Genomic DNA, 17,844 nt, shown 5'->3' with positions numbered 1-17,844 from the left:
GTGCACCTGACCCAACCGCAGAACTAACGCTTTCCAATGGCTCTGTAAAACCAGCTCACGGAGCGGAATGCGGTCAGAGCAATGAGACGTTAAAAGGCACGGCAGTAATGGAGAAGCATGAAGATGCGAAGTAAGTATAGCTGGACTTGGATGTGGGAGAATTTGCAAAGAAGGTTGAGCTTGAAGTGTGCATTTAGGCTTATGAGTCAGATGTCATGATGCTTTTTATTTAGTAAAACACAGCCACCATGACGTTTTTGCAAATGTGTGTGTAGGAAACTAAAATTATCTCGCGGCCTGTGCCTCAAAATTGTAACCTTGAATGTAAGTCTGGGTGCAGTGAAGATACAGTGGTTTTATTTTTGATAGGAGTCTTGTGGGTCGTTTTAAGTCTTCTGTTAAGTTGATCTTACAATACTATAGCTTTTTCCTTCCTGTATTTCTTATTTTCTTTCCCAGGCATTGTGGTTCTGTGTTTGTGCTTTGAGATACAATGGCCACAGACATTTAAGTAATGAACTGTGAATTACTTGGTTCCGTGCTGAAAAAATAAGGCGTAACAGGCTTTGTGTCGTGCTGAGAGATTGCCTTGCTCCGAGTGGCTGCTTAGGCAAAGGCTGAAGTACAACTGTCCAAGAAGTAGCAGAATTGAAGCATGGCGTGTGCCTTTTAGTGTCTGAATGCATTTATGAAGTGTCCCTAATGACCTTTTCTTAGAAAAAGTAAAATAAGGGATTTAAGCTAATTATGGTGGTAAGAAACTGAAATTATGTAACTGAAATGGAGTTTCTCGGTGATTACAATTAATTCATTCTCATTTCTTCTTTTCAGGTTTTCTTCTCCTCCACCTTGGCCTACCCCTTCTCCCTTCAAATCCGGTCACTTTTCTGTTTAAATTGCTGTACATTCTGTTACCTCTTCCTTGTCTTACCTCTTTGCTTATGCTTTAAGAGAAGTCTTTTCAACTTCATTTCCTCTGTCACTGGGTCCGAAATCCAGTCATCAGTAGTTTATTTCTCCAAAAATAATAAGTTGTACAGGTAATCTATTTTTTTTTAAGCTTATCTCATGTTTCTGGCTAATGTTCACTTAATTCTGAGCATTCTGAACATTAATTTTCATTGTTCTGCTGGGATGTTTCAAGGCTGCTAGGAGACCCAAATGTGGGATCCGGCTATGATTTGATGGAGAAGCGCACCTCATTTTATTTCTTTTTCATTTGTGAGGTTACATCAAAGAGATAATGAACTTTAAGTAGCCATTTTATTTAAAGTAGCCTGTTACAGGTTTTTAAGTTTTCTTTTGAACTACACTGTGAAATCCTTGAGGAACAAGATTCTTTGCTCTACCAGATGTTGCACAGTGTTTCTTTGGTTTTGTGTGTGTGAAGTTGGTGTTTTACCCAGTCTCTGCTTCATGAATATCTATGTCTATGTGTGTCCATGTATGTATATCTGTATATACTGTATTTTTGTAAATGGTGAAGTAAAGAGGGGATAGCAGGCTTCATCATCATACAGTTGTTAGAGTGCAGGATTGACAAGCAATGCGCTGATATTTAATGCTCCTCAGGTGACTACATAACAGCAACCAAAATGTAAAATGAGCGAAGGGTTGCATGTAAACTGCTTTCCCCGGAGCGGTGGCAGAAGCAGCACAAGAAATATTTACTTTTTCTCGTCTTCCTCCTCGTATTCCAAGTAGATCAGAAATTCTTCTACAGATGGAGTTAGATGCCAGCAAGGGGGAAAGTTAAGAGTCAAGAAGTTCTGAGAAGACAGTATTTCAGATGTGCGCGCACGTATCGGCAGTGGCTCTAGCTCTTCCCGAGGATGTTTCGCAATCAGCTGTTTGCCCGCAACAAACAGATCCCCTAGAATGCCCAGAGCCTCAGGATACGTCTACTCTGAAGACACTATTAATTGCTTGCAGCCCATGTTGAGTTTTATGATGCTTTGCATAGGCTTCTGATCACGCCCAAGGTAGATGGTTGAAATCTTTTTCAGAGGTGCTGCTGCAGTCTAATTTAAACTACAGAGGAAAACCCAAACCAAAAAACCTTGCGTTGTCGAGTGATATGACTGAGGATGCACGGGGAGTCTGCAGTAGGAAATAGCCCATTGCATTCTGCCTTAGTACACGAGTAGCTTTTTTCTTCTGTGGTTTAGATACTGGGAGGTGAAGTGGGTGCACTGAGGTGCACTGGAGAGAGGGTGAGAATGTTTTCTTTTTAAACTGATAAGCCAACAGCAAGTAGCGCCCAAGTGACAAATCTCCTTTCTTATTCAGTCGAGTTACTTTGCATATGCCCTTAATCATGAGCATTGGCCGCATGCTTTTAGCCTTGATGTTTCTTCTCCGTGGGAATAGATTGAGCCTATTTCAAGTCTGTCTCCGCTGTCATCAATCCATCTAGTTTGCTCAGTGAATGTCCACTCTAACAACTGTACACACAGTATTTCCTAACTTATTTAAAAGCATTAAATAAATTGTTTAAATTCAGCTATCCCTTTTTCCCTATTAATAGGAAGTCCTACTTGACCTTTTTGATTAATTCACTTATTCTGTAGCCCTATGTTTCATCTTGTAGGGTGAATAACTTTTTCAGTTGAGAACATAGCAACTTGCAGGTCTTCATTTGGCTTTCTTTTTTTTTATTTTAACTTCTCGTACAGCTTAGTGTGTTTTTGCTAATAAATTTGGGGCAGATATTTTCATAACATGTCCTTAAAAATGGTAGGTCTCTTTTGTCGTCGTTTTTCTTTGAATGGTTCAAGTTCAGTAATACTCACGGGCTATTCAGATCCTAATCAGCTACTTATTAAGAATGCCTGTCATCTGCCCTGGTGTTGCCCAGTTGTCTAGCTATTTTTAGAATAGTGGTATTTGTGTAACTTAAGTGAAGTCTGTTCATCCTGTAAACAAGCTAGATGCATAGCTGTGGTCTGAAGAGCTGGCCCAGACACTAAATGTAACGTCTGAATTGCAGGAGAGGCCTACACAGTTACATGTCTTGATGATTTTAAATACTTCTTGCCTGGTGGAAGTTAGTGTAGATGCGTTTGCACTGGCACAAATGTATTTTTGCTTGGAGGAATTTTATTTTGTTTATTGAAATGTTGCACACAATAGTAGCAACAAATCTGAAGGCTTGCTGGTGTAGCTGTGGACAAAGACCGAGGAGGTGGAAACTCTGCCAAACTGTGGAGTGAGGAATTTGAGGATAGGAGCAGTGAAAGACCACTTGAAGGCAGGAGTCTGGCAAAATGAAGACTGTTGAGAAAAACTTCCAGCATTTTCTGTTGTGTAACTTTAGCTTTCTATTTTATGTAAATATTCCCCATTCTTGAGAAGGCGGGGAGACACACACACGCATCTGTTAAAACTATATTTATCTTTTCTTGGGGAAAAAGATGCTGCCCATCAAAATTTATTAAAAGATAAATTATTTTACGATGACTTTTTTAAATTTTGCAAGATACAAATCATGTTGTTTCTTATGAGTCAAAATCTTTTCTAGTTTCTGCCAGTACACTTGTATTCAAAGCATTAGTCTGACATGCTTTTAAGCTTTTGTTCTGTGTTTACAGATAGTTTGTAAAGCTTTGGTGTCTTATTCCATCATCTGTGGTAGGCATCTGTTCTTTGCTCTAACCCTAGTGTTATATAAAGTATACTTCCAGTTGTATCCAAAAGCTTAAAGGGGGAAAAAAAAAAGGGGGTGGGGAAATGGGATCCCCTCAGTAAGCGTAAGTACCAAAACCAGTGTTCCTCAGGGGTGAAGTATGGCATAACATTTTGGTGATCTGACCCAGTTGTCACCTGGACAAAAATGGCATTTTTATGTCCCCGGTCTCAGCAAGAGCCATTGCTGTGGGAATCGGTTGTTCTTGTTCAACGGGTGGTCTCATTCCAGTTAAGATCAGTCAGGTCAGTCTAGATACTGACTGGAGGGTGATTTTATGCTTATCTGTACCGACGGTACTATAAGTACATCACACCTGCTGTACCTTTATGCCTGGCAATCCTCTTCACATTTTTAAGAGTGCCATTTATCTTGTTTTGGACTTTGAGAATGCATTGCTACAGTCACTGTCTGTAGGTATTTTAATATTAAAATGTAGAGTTTTATCCAACAAATACTTCAGGCAAGGTAGTAATTTTTTCCTAAATTAAAAAAAACATAACTGTTAGTCCATGGAATCCATAGTTGCATCTGGAAAGTAGGTGGCAGGGAAAAGTTTTATGTTCAGCCCTGTCTAAGGTAAATACAATAGCAAACAGACATCACTTGTCATACGCAAGTACTGAACACCCTAAGCTTGTGGTGCCAAGAAGTAATAAATTGTCTGGAACCATTTTTAATGTATTTGGCTCATTATTGATGGCAACAGCTTCAGAAAACATTTAGAAATCTTAAGTCAACTGTTTTAATTACTCCTTTGTATTGATGCACAGAGACCTTACATGGTCATTTCTTTTCTACTCGGGTAGAAATCCTGAAAACAATTTTCAGATGCTATCCAGTTTTGGACTTTTCCACAAAATAGTTCGTATCAACGAGAAAGCTGAAGGTAAATGCTGATTCTGCTAGTGACAGGTTTTCTCTCTTTCGCAGACAGTTGTTTGAGATCAAATGCAGCCTGACCTGTACTGGGCTCGCAGGAAGTTTGGGAGAAACTTGCCTTTTTATCATCTCCTGGTAAATCTGCCTGTGGTACAGCGTTTAAAACCAGAAACAAAGTCCTTTACTTCGACAATAAATAATTTAGCCAGGAGCACAACAGGCAGCTTCTCTAGCTCATTTTTCTTAATGATTGGTCAAATGAGAGTATTTAGGGTTGGTCTCGGAAGAAGAGTTGGTATAATGATAGGTGATGTGATTAATAGGTGTGGACCTTCACTGGAAGACACTCTTGAACACTAAGGGTTCTTTAATGTCGGGGTGCAGGGAAAGGTAGGACAAGAACCAGTGAACCTAAGTGTCAGAAATCGAGCACAAATCTGGGAGGATGAAACTGGTAAACCATTAGAGCAGACAATTTTTCCAGAGGAACTACAATGCAAACAAGCTAATTGATTCCATGGAGAGGTATATTTAAGAAATTTAGGGGTCTGTAATACACAGAAAATCAGATTATATGATAAATTTTTAGATTTTAGATAGAGAATTCTCTGATTTTTTTAATCGATTCCTGAATTGATCTGTTTGTTTGATTCAGTATTATTTGGCTACCTGTTGGTTTTCCTGCAGATCATACATAACTTCAATGTACTTTCAACTCCTGCAAAGCCAGTTCAAAGAAATCAAACTCTTAGTTGCAAGTAACTCTTCTCCTGCAAAAGTTTCGTGTGGAAGTCACATCTAAATTGTGTTTCCTTGAAGGAAAGAGTGAGCAAGTCTCAAAGAAAGAATTCTTTTAACTTAAAAACGAGTTGCTTCATATCCATTACCAACCACTGCGTCATTGAGAAGAAGTCAAGTAAGGAGAGGGTACTTAAGACCAATTTTGAAAGATTTCCTAGCATATTTTAGAATTGTCACTGGCGTCAGTGAATTCTTTTTTGCTTTGTGGATTCTTCTTTGCTTTTGTTTTTAAAGTGAGTAATTGAGCTTTTTTCCTCTAAAAAAACAAAGGAAGGTTAAATATAGAAATAAGAATTTTTTTTGCTGAAGCTGTCAGTATCAACAAAAAAGAGCAGTCCAACTGAGGTGAGAAATGGAAAAAAATAGGTATTCTAAAATGTATATTCACCCATGGCTAAACAAATAGTACTATGGAATGGTAGTAATCTTCTTCGGTACTATAGGATGCCAGGCTTATTTCAGATATTTTTCATACTTGTGACCAAACGTGTATTAAAATATAATGTTTACAAATATGTGAAAATCAACCCCAGAGTGGGTTTGGTCAGTAGTCTGGTTTTGTGTTTTTCCTGGTTGCCTCTAAAGAGCACTTGGAGCATACATAGTGTGCTAGAATCTGCTTCTGGGAATTTCTGCCTGCGACATCCACTTCAAATATCATTCACAGCTTAAACACATTAGAACCACATGGCTTACTGTCAACTTAAAAAAGAAAAGAAAAATTGCCCTTAAGACTATTTTGTTGGGGTTTTTTGTTTGGGGTTTTTTTTAACTTCGCTCCATTGTGAAAAGGCTGAACCAGCGGATTTTTTTGAGCTTCTGTAGATTCTATGTGCATACCATGTTTTTGTGACTATAGTTTTTCCATTCTTAAAAATGAAATATATCTGTTTCTCAGAACTGGAAGTGCTGCATTTTTCTTGACTTTCATGAAACTTGGCAGTGAATTCTGTGTTCCTTCAGCATTTCTGTATCCCCAGCTGAATGTGCTTAGAACTTCCCAGTGGTAAAGAGCAGAGGTTTTTTGTTGTTGGAACGAAAAGAATATCCAGGCATGGCTTAAACAGTTTCAATTTTCAATTGAATACAACAGGTTTACAATCTGAAGTTGTATTATTTGGCATTTCTTTAGTAGTGAAGTGATTTCAATCGTTGAGATGATGGGAAAGGCAGATGTGTTGTGTTACGGTTATGTTTTCTCCTGCCATTGAGAATATATTTACTTTTACATAGCCTAAGATGTATGTATCTGTCTAGCATAATGAATTAGATTAATTCATTAGCCAGAAGAAAGTTTAGAAATTTTTTTTTTTTTGAGAACAGTTCAGCCCACCACAGGAGAAGAAGCACTGTTACGCTGCAAAAGGGCAGAGGACTCAAGAACTGATGAAAGAGAAACAGGCATCACCTCCAAAATCATATCCTTGTTTCCGATACTTAGAAATTTGGGTGGTAGTTGGGGATTTTTTGTTTGTTTTAATTGAACATATATTTAATGTTTTGACAGTAATTTTTGCATTGTGGCACTTTATGCTTCTGGACACCAGATGGTGCTGCAAAACTATCTAATGTGTCATTTTCACACTTTTTTGAGTAATTGATACTTGATTTAGTTCCAAAGTCAGTTCTGCACTTTCCATCCAGGTGTATATTCCACGATGCAGAACTGTACCAGACAGCTCAGCACGCCACCTTCTGCTGTTTAAGAACAACCATCTGAAAATTATGATGTAAACTGAATGTGTTGTAGAATCAGTATTTTAGATCTCCCTGGGCAAAAACTGCCATCAGCTGGTGTTCCTCCTGCCTATATAGCTTAGTAGCAAATCTTAATTTATATACTCGACACTTCAAAGGTTTGACTTATTATTTAAGTTTCATTTAAATTTGATTTGATAACTTCAATCAGAAAACTCCTGGTGGAGGCACCTTTCTTGCCAGGTTAAAACTGCAAAGGGTATTTCTGGAGACTAATTAAATATACAAAGTGATGATGAGTGTGGGTTTGAGTTTGGAGGGGTTTTTTGTAGATGATGTCTGTGTTAAGCTTGAGCAAGGCTGTCGAATTAGGTGTCCTCTTAATATTTGTTTGAGAAGATATGATGGCTTGGCTACATAATTGCAGTGCGGACAATGTTTTTAATACTGTGGTGTACATTTGGCATTTGATTTCTATTTAAGTTGCTTGTCGTATTAAATAAAACTCATCTGGTAATCCTAACCATGGGCTGGAGGGATGGAACGATACATTTGATTTTTAGCTGAATCCCAAAGATTGGCGGTACAGTTTATTGATGAACTACAAATAATAGATTCAAATTTATTTAAGCAGTGAGGATATTTTTGATAGATACTTTACTGTATTTTTCTTACAAGTCCTTATTTATTTTTATAGATCCCCATATTAAAGTCTCTGGAAAAAAGGAAAATGTTAAAGAAGCGAAAGAGAAAATCATGTCTGTCTTGGACACAAAAGTAAGAAAGAACTTAATTAGAATGGCACCTTAAGCCCTAATTTTGTGGTGACATTTATCTCTTTAAATGGACTTATTTAAACAGAAGGTATTTATGGACACTCTGAAACAAAGCATTCCTTCTGGATGTTGAGGTTTGGTGTATGCACATATATTTAAACATGCAACAAGAAAATACTTGCTTAAAGCACTTTTTCCAGATCTGAACTATATAGAAGTAATATTCCCAGCCATATGGCTAAAAGCATACGTAGTTGTTCATTGGATTGAGTTTTTTACTTTAAAATCTGAAGTAGAGCTTCACTGCAAACAGATTATATGGCCACTGCTGTGAACCTAAAATTTTGTTTTTGTTTGAAATACAATTTTAGGAGCATTTATGCCGTTCTGTTTTTAACTGTCACTGTGTTCTTATACTCTGAAACATTAAGACCAGAATTTCTAAAACATCTAGATTTTGGCCACGGGTCTCAAATGTTCATCAGACTTTCTTTTCATCCAATAGCAAGTCTTTTGGGGCAGTGCGTATGGCTTCTGTGTAGTTGTATGCCAACTTTCTGGTTCTCTAAACAGATTGCCAAAAGGACGCTCCAGTGCTAAGCACAATTTTTTGAACAACTATTAATAACCTTATTATGCACTGTTAACATTATAGCTTTTAAGAACAGCTGGAGGCAATGTTTGTATATTTTAAAAACTGATGTACCAGAAAGATTTGGTATGTTTGTTAAAGGGGGGGGGGAAAAATCCTGTTGTTTTAGGTCCCATAGCTTTTGATTTGCCAAAGTCTTCATCATATGATCCTTTCAGATCAGACAGGTGTGTACGACTGCAATTGAAAGAACACAGAATTAAGATAAATTAGAATGGATTGCAAAAGGACATTTAAGTCATAGTTGATATAGGCTACGGCAGGTTTTAAAAGCCTTAGATATTTTTTGAGGATGTATCTTTGGGGTATTTAATTCTGTGTCATTTCCTTATAGGAAAGAAGATGTCAATGGATTAGCATCTGACTATGATCCATATTAAAAACATCTTATTTGAGTAGAAGTTAAGCCTCTGCAAAAATACTTTGGAAATGCAATTTTGAATGTCATTCTTGAGTTTACATTATTCTAAAATACTCAGGTTCTGCTATGCACAAATCTAATCACGGATGCTTGATTTCCAGAGCAATCGGGTAACCTTGAAGATGGATGTTTCACATACAGAACATTCTCATGTGATAGGTAAAGGTGGCAATAATATTAAAAAGGTGATGGAGGAAACAGGATGCCATATCCATTTTCCAGACTCAAATAGGAATAATCAAGCCGAGAAAAGCAACCAAGTAAGTATTGTTTAATATTTAACTCATTAATGCTGTAATTCCCGTGAGTATAAAACATTTCTTAACTTTTGTTGATTTTTGGTTTTTGGGGATGATGAGTTCATGTTCAGGGAAATAGATTTTTGGTACTTGCAGTCTGTGGAAAGCATGGGACTTTGTAAGTGAGCAAATCTTTAAAAACAGATGGAAAGAATTTGTGATGGCTCATGAATCATTTTAATTTTTTTAAACTAAAAATGTTGTGAGCATACAGAATTCAACAACTTCCTGTGAATGGTAGAGAAGCAGTATGAAAAGCACTGCTTTTGTAAAATCTTTTTCCTATTCAACACTTGGCTTATTTAGCATATGATTAATTCCTTGGTGCTTTTGGCTTATGGTGTAACTTTGTTGAAAACTAGACTTGGTGGATAGCTAGCAAAAAATGAATATCCTTATTGTAAGAGTTCAACTTCATTAGAGTAAGTAATTGAACCTGAATTTGTACATCTTTTGTAATGCTAATATTACTGGAATGTTTACTTTCAAGTCTTTCATCACTATATTTAGAATTCCCTCTTGTGCATCATAGTGGCTGCTGAGCAAAATACAGTAATTTCAAAACACTGAAGAAAACCTTCTGTTGTTGAATATTAGCATTAAGCACATGTATGCAGTAGTAATTCCATTATTTGATGCAAACAACTGTATTGTTTGACCCATTTTTTTCTAGTTGCTTAAGCCTATGTGATCTAAGATGCTATAATATTCTTAAATTTTTTTTTTAAACTGTTTTTAGTTTTCAGCCTCTTTTAGAGAACACTTAGGATGTCACTGGGTGTGAAATAAATATTGATTTTTTTTTTTTTACATGTTTTTAACAAGACAACACAGGTATCTGAATGACTCTTCCAATGCCTCATTGAAAATGTGATGCTATGTTTTCTATATTCTTGCTCTTCCAGGTGTCTATTGCAGGACAGCCAGCCGGAGTGGAGTCCGCAAGAGTTAGAATTCGGGTAACAGTCTATTTCAGTATCATGTTCCCTTGAAAACACCTGAAAGAAAAAATTAGTTTTGAGAACCCTAGGGTTGTCTAGCTCTGTCTTATGACAGCAGAAATATAGGAACAAATGTGAGTATCCATGTGAGTAAAATGCAAAGGGTATTACAGAAACAGTGATTTGCATTCTGGCCAAATCTTTAACTAGCCCAAGGCAGACCTTGGGCCTGAAGTCTACAGTATACGCAAGATATGAAGTATCCCACTGTGGTGGGTTGACCCTCGCTGGAGGCCTGGTGCCCACCAAAGCTGCTCTGTCGCAAACAGCTGGCCAGGGGAGAGGAAATACAACGAATGGCTCATGGATAGGGATAAGGGCAGGGAGAGATCACTCACCAGTTACCATCATGGGCAAAACAGACTTGACTTGGGGAAAAACTAATTTGTTACCAATCAAATTAGAGTAGGATAATGAGAACTTAAAACACCTTCCCCCCCACCCCTCCCTTCTTCCTGGGCTCAACTTCATTCACAATTTCACCCGAGTGGCACAGGGTGACAGGGAATGGGGGTTGTGGTCAGTTCATCACACCTGGTCTCTGCTGCTCCTTCCTCCTCAGGGGGAGGACTCCTCACCCTCTGCCCTGCTCCAGCCTGGGGTCCCTCCCATGGGAGAAAGTCCTCCACAAGCTTCTCCAACGTGAGTCCTTCCCACGGGCTGCAGTTCTTCACGAACTGCTCCAGCCTGGGTCCCCGCACGGGTGCCGTCCTTCAGGAACAGGCTGCTCCAGCCTGGCCCCCGCGGGGTCCCAGGTCCTGCCAGCAAACCTGCTCCAGCCGGGGCTCCTCTCTCTCCCCACGGGGCCACAGGCCCTGCCAGGAGCCGGCCCCAGTGCGGGCTGCCCACGGGGTCACGGCCTCCTTCGGGCATCCCCCTGCTCCGATGTGGGGCCCTCCCCAGGTGCGGGTGCAGATCTGTTCCCCCGGGGAGCTCCATGGCCGCAGGGGCACAGCCGCCTCCCTGGGGCCTTCCCCAGGGGCTGCTGGAGACCCTCTGCTCCGGCGCCTGGAGCCCTCCTGCCCCTCCTGCTGCCCTGACCTGGGAGAGCTGTTGCTCTCGCACATTCTCGCTCCTCTCTCCGTCTGCAGTTGCCATTGCACAGGTTTGTTTTTTTTCTTCCCCTTCTTAACTCTGCTCTCCCAGCGGCGCTGCCACCATCGCTGATGGGCGGCTCGGCCTTGGCCAGCGGCGGGTCCATCTTGGAGCCGCTGGCACTGGCTCTGTCGGACACAGGGGAAGCTTCTGGCAGCTTCTCACAGAAGCCAACCCTGCAGCCCCCCTGCTGCATTAACCTTGCCACGCAAACCCAATCCACCCATGCTGTGTTTAAAATTACATCTTAACTTACCCTCCACAGATGGACTGTAGAAGCTCAGGGATCCCAATGACTTGGGAGAGACAATTGGTGCCTTTTATTTTTAACCATTTTCGTGTATAATTTTTGTAAATAATTTGGAATTCAGTTCCATTTTCCTCTCGTAGTACTTCTCTACCTTCTAGTTTTGATTTCTATGTGTATTCTGGCATGGATAATGATAAATCTAATAAATTATGAAAACTTTTTTGCGAGTGTTGTAGTCAGGTACGTCGCTTACACGACTTTGGTCTTGACAGTCATGAAGGAAACTGATGTTTATGCAGCTTTGTAGCTGCCTTCAGAGCTCCAGTTAATCCATGACAGAAAAGAGACTTCTAGGAAGTTTTACAAACACTGACCTGCTTGTAGGTGTGCCTGGATAAGTAATGGGAAACTACCTGGCTTTATTGGTGCTACATAGTTGCAAAAGATCCTGCTCTTTTGGGAAAAAAACAACCAAACAAAAAAGCCTATGCAAAACAAAAAACTCTTGTGTCCCTGGAAAAATTGGTGTCTTTTTCCAGCTGAAGATATGATACTATTTTTATCAATGAACCCTGGGCAGAGGATGTATTACGTTAGTTTAATCATCACTGATCAATACACTACGATTTAGTAATAAAATTGTTGTTTTAGTGAGTATGATTTTGGTTTTCAATATTTGTGCTTCAATGTCGTTGTAGGAGCTGCTTCCATTGGTACTCATGTTTGAATTGCCTATTGCTGGAATTCTCCAACCAATCCCAGATCCTAATTCTCCCTCAATTCAGCATATATGTCAGACATATAATATTTCAGTTTCCTTTAAACAACGCTCTCGAATGTATGGTGCTACAGTCATTGTCAGAGGGTCACAAAATAACACTAGTGCTGTGAAGGTAATGTGTTGTCTTAAGTAGCTTTCTGCATGTCATAAATATAGTAATGATTTAGACACTTAAGAACTATTTTAATGTTATATCCTGCCTCATACGTGTTGTTATTGTATAATCACTTTTGAAGCCTGAGGGTTTGGGTTTTTTTTAAATTCACCAGTATAGCTGAGGTATAAAAATGTGTAGAAAAAAGTTTTAAGTTTAGGATTTTACATTGTTTGTGCTAAGCTTTTAATTGATTTTTCATCTTTTGCACACCTGTGTTTCCAGCAATTCTGGATATGTGCTAATCTTTCCTATCTCTTAATTTAAAAGAACCAACACAACTCCTATCCCTCCTCCCCCAAACCCACCCACCCCCCCCCCACAACCCCCCTCCAAATTCTTTATGCTTTGATCTCCTCAACATGCACTCTATATACATAACCTTGAAAGTTGCCCTAACAGTCAATAAAACTAGTCTTGCAAAACTGGGATTGGGAGATGTGAATTTGATGGTCAAGTAAAGGAACTGCCATGAGCCTATTTATCTTAATAAAACAAAAAAGTTTCCTTTTTAACAACTGGCAGTGAGACAGATTGATATGGCCTCGGATGGGTGTCTCTCAAGCCAGTAAGAACATATTAGGCCAAAATAGAAAGGCAAATTTTGTAAGTACCCAAATAAATCTCTGTCGACTCTTATTGCTGTATGTGGGCATGGAAGTCTATTGGGACAAAACCATGCAACATCATCTTACTGCCTTTTACAATGACAATTAAACACGGCATTTGGTCATAAAATGGGAATAATATGTATAGTCCATCTGTTACCTTTAATAAATCGATCAGGCTTTTAAATAAAACAGTATTTTCTTCATCTTGAATGTGGAATGCGTGACAAATAAGGAAGGAGTCTGAAATGTTGTTTTGTATGCCTGTGAGCACCGTTTCACTGATCTCTTGCGTTTCCCTTGCAGGAAGGAACAGCCATGCTTTTAGAACACCTAGCTGGGAGCCTGGCCTCTGCAATCCCTGTGAGCACGCAGCTAGACATTGCAGCGCAGCATCATCTCTTTATGATGGGTCGAAATGGCAGTAACATCAAACATATCATGCAGAGGACTGGTGCTCAGATCCACTTCCCTGACCCTAGTAACCCACAGAAGAAATCCACTGTCTACCTCCAGGGCACAATTGAGTCCGTCTGTCTTGCCAGGCAATATCTCATGGTAAATACTTTCAGTGAAACTTGCTTGAAAAAAATGCCAGATTATATGAAATATGCTCATTCTGCATGTATTTATTGGTCAAATGTAAATTGGCCTTAGAGCTACTCACATAGCAAAAAGCTGATTCAGTCGAGTCCTCTATTTTTGTCAGTGTTTTGTGAGTGTTTGTAATTATCTAAAATATTTGTAATCTCTGGTATCATGATTGGAAGAATAACGTTGGCAATATAAGTGCAACCTAAACAATTTAAATTTATGATAGCAATATCCTTCTGAGTAGAAGGCAGATTTTTGGAGGGTTTTGTTGTTGTTGGGTGCTGGGTTGTTTGTTTTGTTTTGCCAACCTGGCTTTTCCATGCTTGTCAGGTAAGCGGGTTCCTTCTGGGAGGAAGTGGCAGGAATTTCTTAGTTCCTATGTAGGCGAGTTTTTCAAACAAACTGAGGAACCATAGGAAATACTTATTCTGCAGTCTTATATTCTTTCTAGTACCATAGCCTCAGTACTATAAGACCTTGTATAAAAATAGCTCTGGCAATGAATTTTATTATTATTTGTACAGGTTTTTGTTACATTGGTCTTTAAGCTTCGCAGGAGCCTTTATGCATTGTTGTAGTACTAATGTTTGTACACGGATTTTTATATATATGGATATTTATGAACAACCCATGGGAGAACTGGACTCAAATCCAGTTCAAAGCTGATATCAGGATAAACCATGAGAACCATTAAATTCCAGAAGCCCACACCTCTCTTGCATTGCGCTCTGCTTTACTGTGTAGTGGAAAAGAAAAACGTCGTGTCTTTCTGTTTGTACAGTGATATTAATGATTATTACACTTAAGGATATTATTGTCTGTAAATACTGAGATAGCCTTATTCTACGTATTTCCTTGGTGAGGTTTTAGTAGTACTTTTCTGGAGGTTCATGAAGTAGAAACAAATGCAAACGAGCTATCATATGACATCAAAGTACACCTTTACTCTAGAAACTTGGCATTATGCGAGGGCCTGTTTTGAACCACTGAAGTTTGATTTAGTAATTACAAACACATCAGTACAACTTAGTATCCCAAATCACATCCACTATATCACCCTTTCAGAACTGTACTGACCTAAGAGACTTGCTCTGTTTCAACTCACCGGCATTACATGTCCTGAAACTGTTGTCTCCAGTTCTGTAGATAAAAAAGTGTTAAAAGCAAATTTTGCAAAGAAGGAATGTGTCTCTGAACAATAAACATTTGGAAAGTTGAGAGAAGAACTAACGAGATAAAAACTTACCTCCAATTCCTAATTTAGTAAAACCAGTATTTTTCAGCTTCAGATAAACACACTTAAATATGCAAATATGCCAGTCCTGCCAATGCCTGCATACATAGATAACTGCAGTCATTCTCAGCTTCTTGTGAAGTAAACTTCACTTGCTTTGTTTTCTTCTTGGGCATTGGTCAGTGGGATGAGATTTTGGTGTTGCGGAGTGATTCCCTGCATGCTGGCCTTCTCCCTGTGGTCACTGTTTGTTATTGCCTCCTGCTGGTGCTGCCGGTTCGGTCAGAATAACAGCTGATGCTGTTTCGCAGCTAGGCAGCATAAGTGTCCTATGGAATTGGAGAGGTGATTTAAAAATAGCGATTTGATCTCTGCAGAGCTCGTAGGAATAACTATCTAGAAGCATCTGAACATCAATACCGAGAAAAGAAATACCATAACGTTTTTCTGACCTACTAAATTGTTGTTACCTGTAATTCTCGTAAGAGATGAAACACAATAATCAACAGAAAATGCCATGCAGTGCATAGATGACTTTCAGTAGGACATATGTAACGTATTGGTGCTATCTTTAAAAATTGCTTAGCAGTATGTCTAAATGGAAGCTTTAAAATTAAATACTTTCTCAGCAAGAGAGGTTTGGAGTCTAGTTTAAAATGTTCTTGTTCTGTGTCATCCCTTTATCCCTTACCCTTTGGTTTTATCTGTATTTTAATCATCAATAAAAAGTAATGAGACTTCTTGATAGATTTGCATATAATAATGACTGTACTATATTTAATTACAGGCGACATATTAACAACTTAGTTTTGTTCACTCCCTTCCTGTCAAAGAAAACTATTCAGTCCTGTTCCTCTATCATCACCATGTATGTGCTCTAAACATAAAATAAGAAGAGTAGTGTAAAAAATGAGCCTTTTAATATGCTTATAAAACCTGACACTTCAATTTTGAAGTTTCTGTTTTTCCTGTTTCTCCTGTTAACCTTTAGTTGCATTTTCATTCATCAGGCTTTTGGTGAGACCTCCTGATACTACTTTCTGTAACTTTTTTACAAAAACATTTGGAAAATCCAAGTATGAAATGCTCTCAGCATTTGCATTGTTACTGTAAAATCCTTCCTTCATTATTCATTTCAGTGTTTTTAAATGGACTTTATTCATAATTGTTCCCTTCAGACAAGTTCTCTTTGAGGAGTTAAGTTATGTTTGTCAGTCTTCCTGAAGTCAAAGTAGTTAAGATGCCTCGCTTTAATTTTCCTTAAGTTTAAAATTACTTTACTGTAGGTTTGATAAGTAGTGTGTAGCTATGGGTGGTACTGTTGAGAAGTGCTATTAAAATTATATTGAGCTAGTGATCTGAAGAATAAATGCACAAATTTACTGCTTTTCATTCTGAAGCAAAAGCAGGAAACTGATTAAATAAGACTACTTCCTTGAATGTATCTTACTGTGGCTTTTTTCCTGATATGTGTGATACTGTGTTTACTTTATTGTGAATCTAAATTCACAAAAAGTAGGATTTGTTTTTCACTGACTTTGCACCCTCTATTTTTTTTTTTTTTTTTATGAGAAGTGGTAATCTAGTAATTTCTATATATCCTGTGACCGTTGAGGTTGTTTGTTGGTTTGGGGGTTTGGGCTTTTTGGAGGGGGGTGCTTTTTTTTGACTTAAAGTTTTAGCGTTTCATGTGTTTCAGAGATGATATCCATATTACTGAAAAATACTTATCTAGGTGATCACTGATCTAGTACAGGGCAAGAGACAGGTAAAAGTTAAGACCTAGGCAATAGTGACTTACAGAGAAACTTTTCAAGAATCATGTTTCCTTATCTCAAACGTAGTTTAACGTGAGCCGTTTGAGCATGTGAGAGGCCTGCTATCAGTTCCTGACAATACTTTTTTCTGATTTAATAGGTAATAGGGGTTTTTGAATTTGAATCCTCTGAACAGCTCTAAGTCTGTATAAATAGCTAATGCAGGGTGCATACGTGCTGATTGGAATGTCAAATATTCAACAAATCATTTCACCCTTGTACCACCCAATTGTTTGTTCAGAATCCCAGGGTAGAAGGGTACACCTGTATTCTTGCATACAAGGAAATGGCTTTACTTAAAGCTATTCATCCTTGCTATTTTTTCTGAACTTACCGTATCATAATATACATGTGTTACAATCTCTACGTTTGAGTTTATTGCTAACGTTTTCATGGGGAAAAAAATAGGTTACAAGTTTTATGAATTTTTCATCTTGTCTTTTTCAGGGTTGCCTTCCTCTTGTGCTCATGTTTGATATGAAGGAAGAAATTGAAGTAGAACCACAGTTTATAACACAGCTAATGGAGCAGTTAGATGTCTTCATAAGTATTAAGCCAAAGCCAAAGCAACCAAGCAAGGTTGGTGAAAAGCTGATATATTCTTTCTAGGCTTTCATGACAACTTTTCAGAGCTGCTGAGTTGACATGTCTGCTCCTCCTTCCTAGCTTAATGGATCATAAACTTGTAAAAGGCATTTATATTTTCTGCTTGAAATATCAATTTAAATGTTACAACAGCTCTCCTTTATGGTAATTTGACTTTTTCATTAAATATTTGACAATACAGAGATTAGCTTTTGTATGGAAGATACTGATAAAACAAATAAATTGGGGAGATAAATTTTGTATCTGACTAGAACTACTCTTGATTTCTTTTTAAAGAAATTTGTCTTAAATTGCTTCTCTCTCACATAACTGCAGTGTTCTTCAGCAATCAGAATTAAACAAAATGTAAACAAAACCCCACAACCAAAAAAACCCCAAGCCCTAAATAATAGGACTGTATGATAAGTCTGACCGTGTTGTACCCAAGATGTTGAAAAGAACCACAAGAAACAGAATAACAGAACACTTATAATGGGAGATGTTCATTGTA

At 38.3% G+C, this 17,844-nt stretch overlaps 1 protein-coding gene across 1 annotated transcript in view; it reads left to right on the top strand.

Annotated features, from left to right (window-relative positions):
• Positions 1-17,844, top strand: part of BICC1 (BicC family RNA binding protein 1) — a gene marked incomplete at its 3' end in the record, with an annotated part of 112,783 nt that overhangs the window by 77,252 nt on the left and 17,687 nt on the right. The window contains exons 4-9 of the mRNA XM_082002208.1: positions 7,764-7,843; positions 9,017-9,175; positions 10,120-10,173; positions 12,259-12,453; positions 13,410-13,661; positions 17,196-17,327. Of these exons, the coding sequence (XP_081858334.1) occupies positions 7,764-7,843; positions 9,017-9,175; positions 10,120-10,173; positions 12,259-12,453; positions 13,410-13,661; positions 17,196-17,327 (872 nt within the window). The remainder of the gene's footprint in view (positions 1-7,763; positions 7,844-9,016; positions 9,176-10,119; positions 10,174-12,258; positions 12,454-13,409; positions 13,662-17,195; positions 17,328-17,844) is intronic.

The sequence above is a fragment of the Phaethon aethereus genome, assembly GCF_964289735.1.
Source record: "Phaethon aethereus genome assembly, chromosome: 7".
Taxonomy (NCBI): domain Eukaryota; kingdom Metazoa; phylum Chordata; class Aves; order Phaethontiformes; family Phaethontidae; genus Phaethon; species Phaethon aethereus.
Note: the sequence above shows the minus strand (reverse complement) of the source record. Positions and strands in the feature narration are given on the sequence as shown.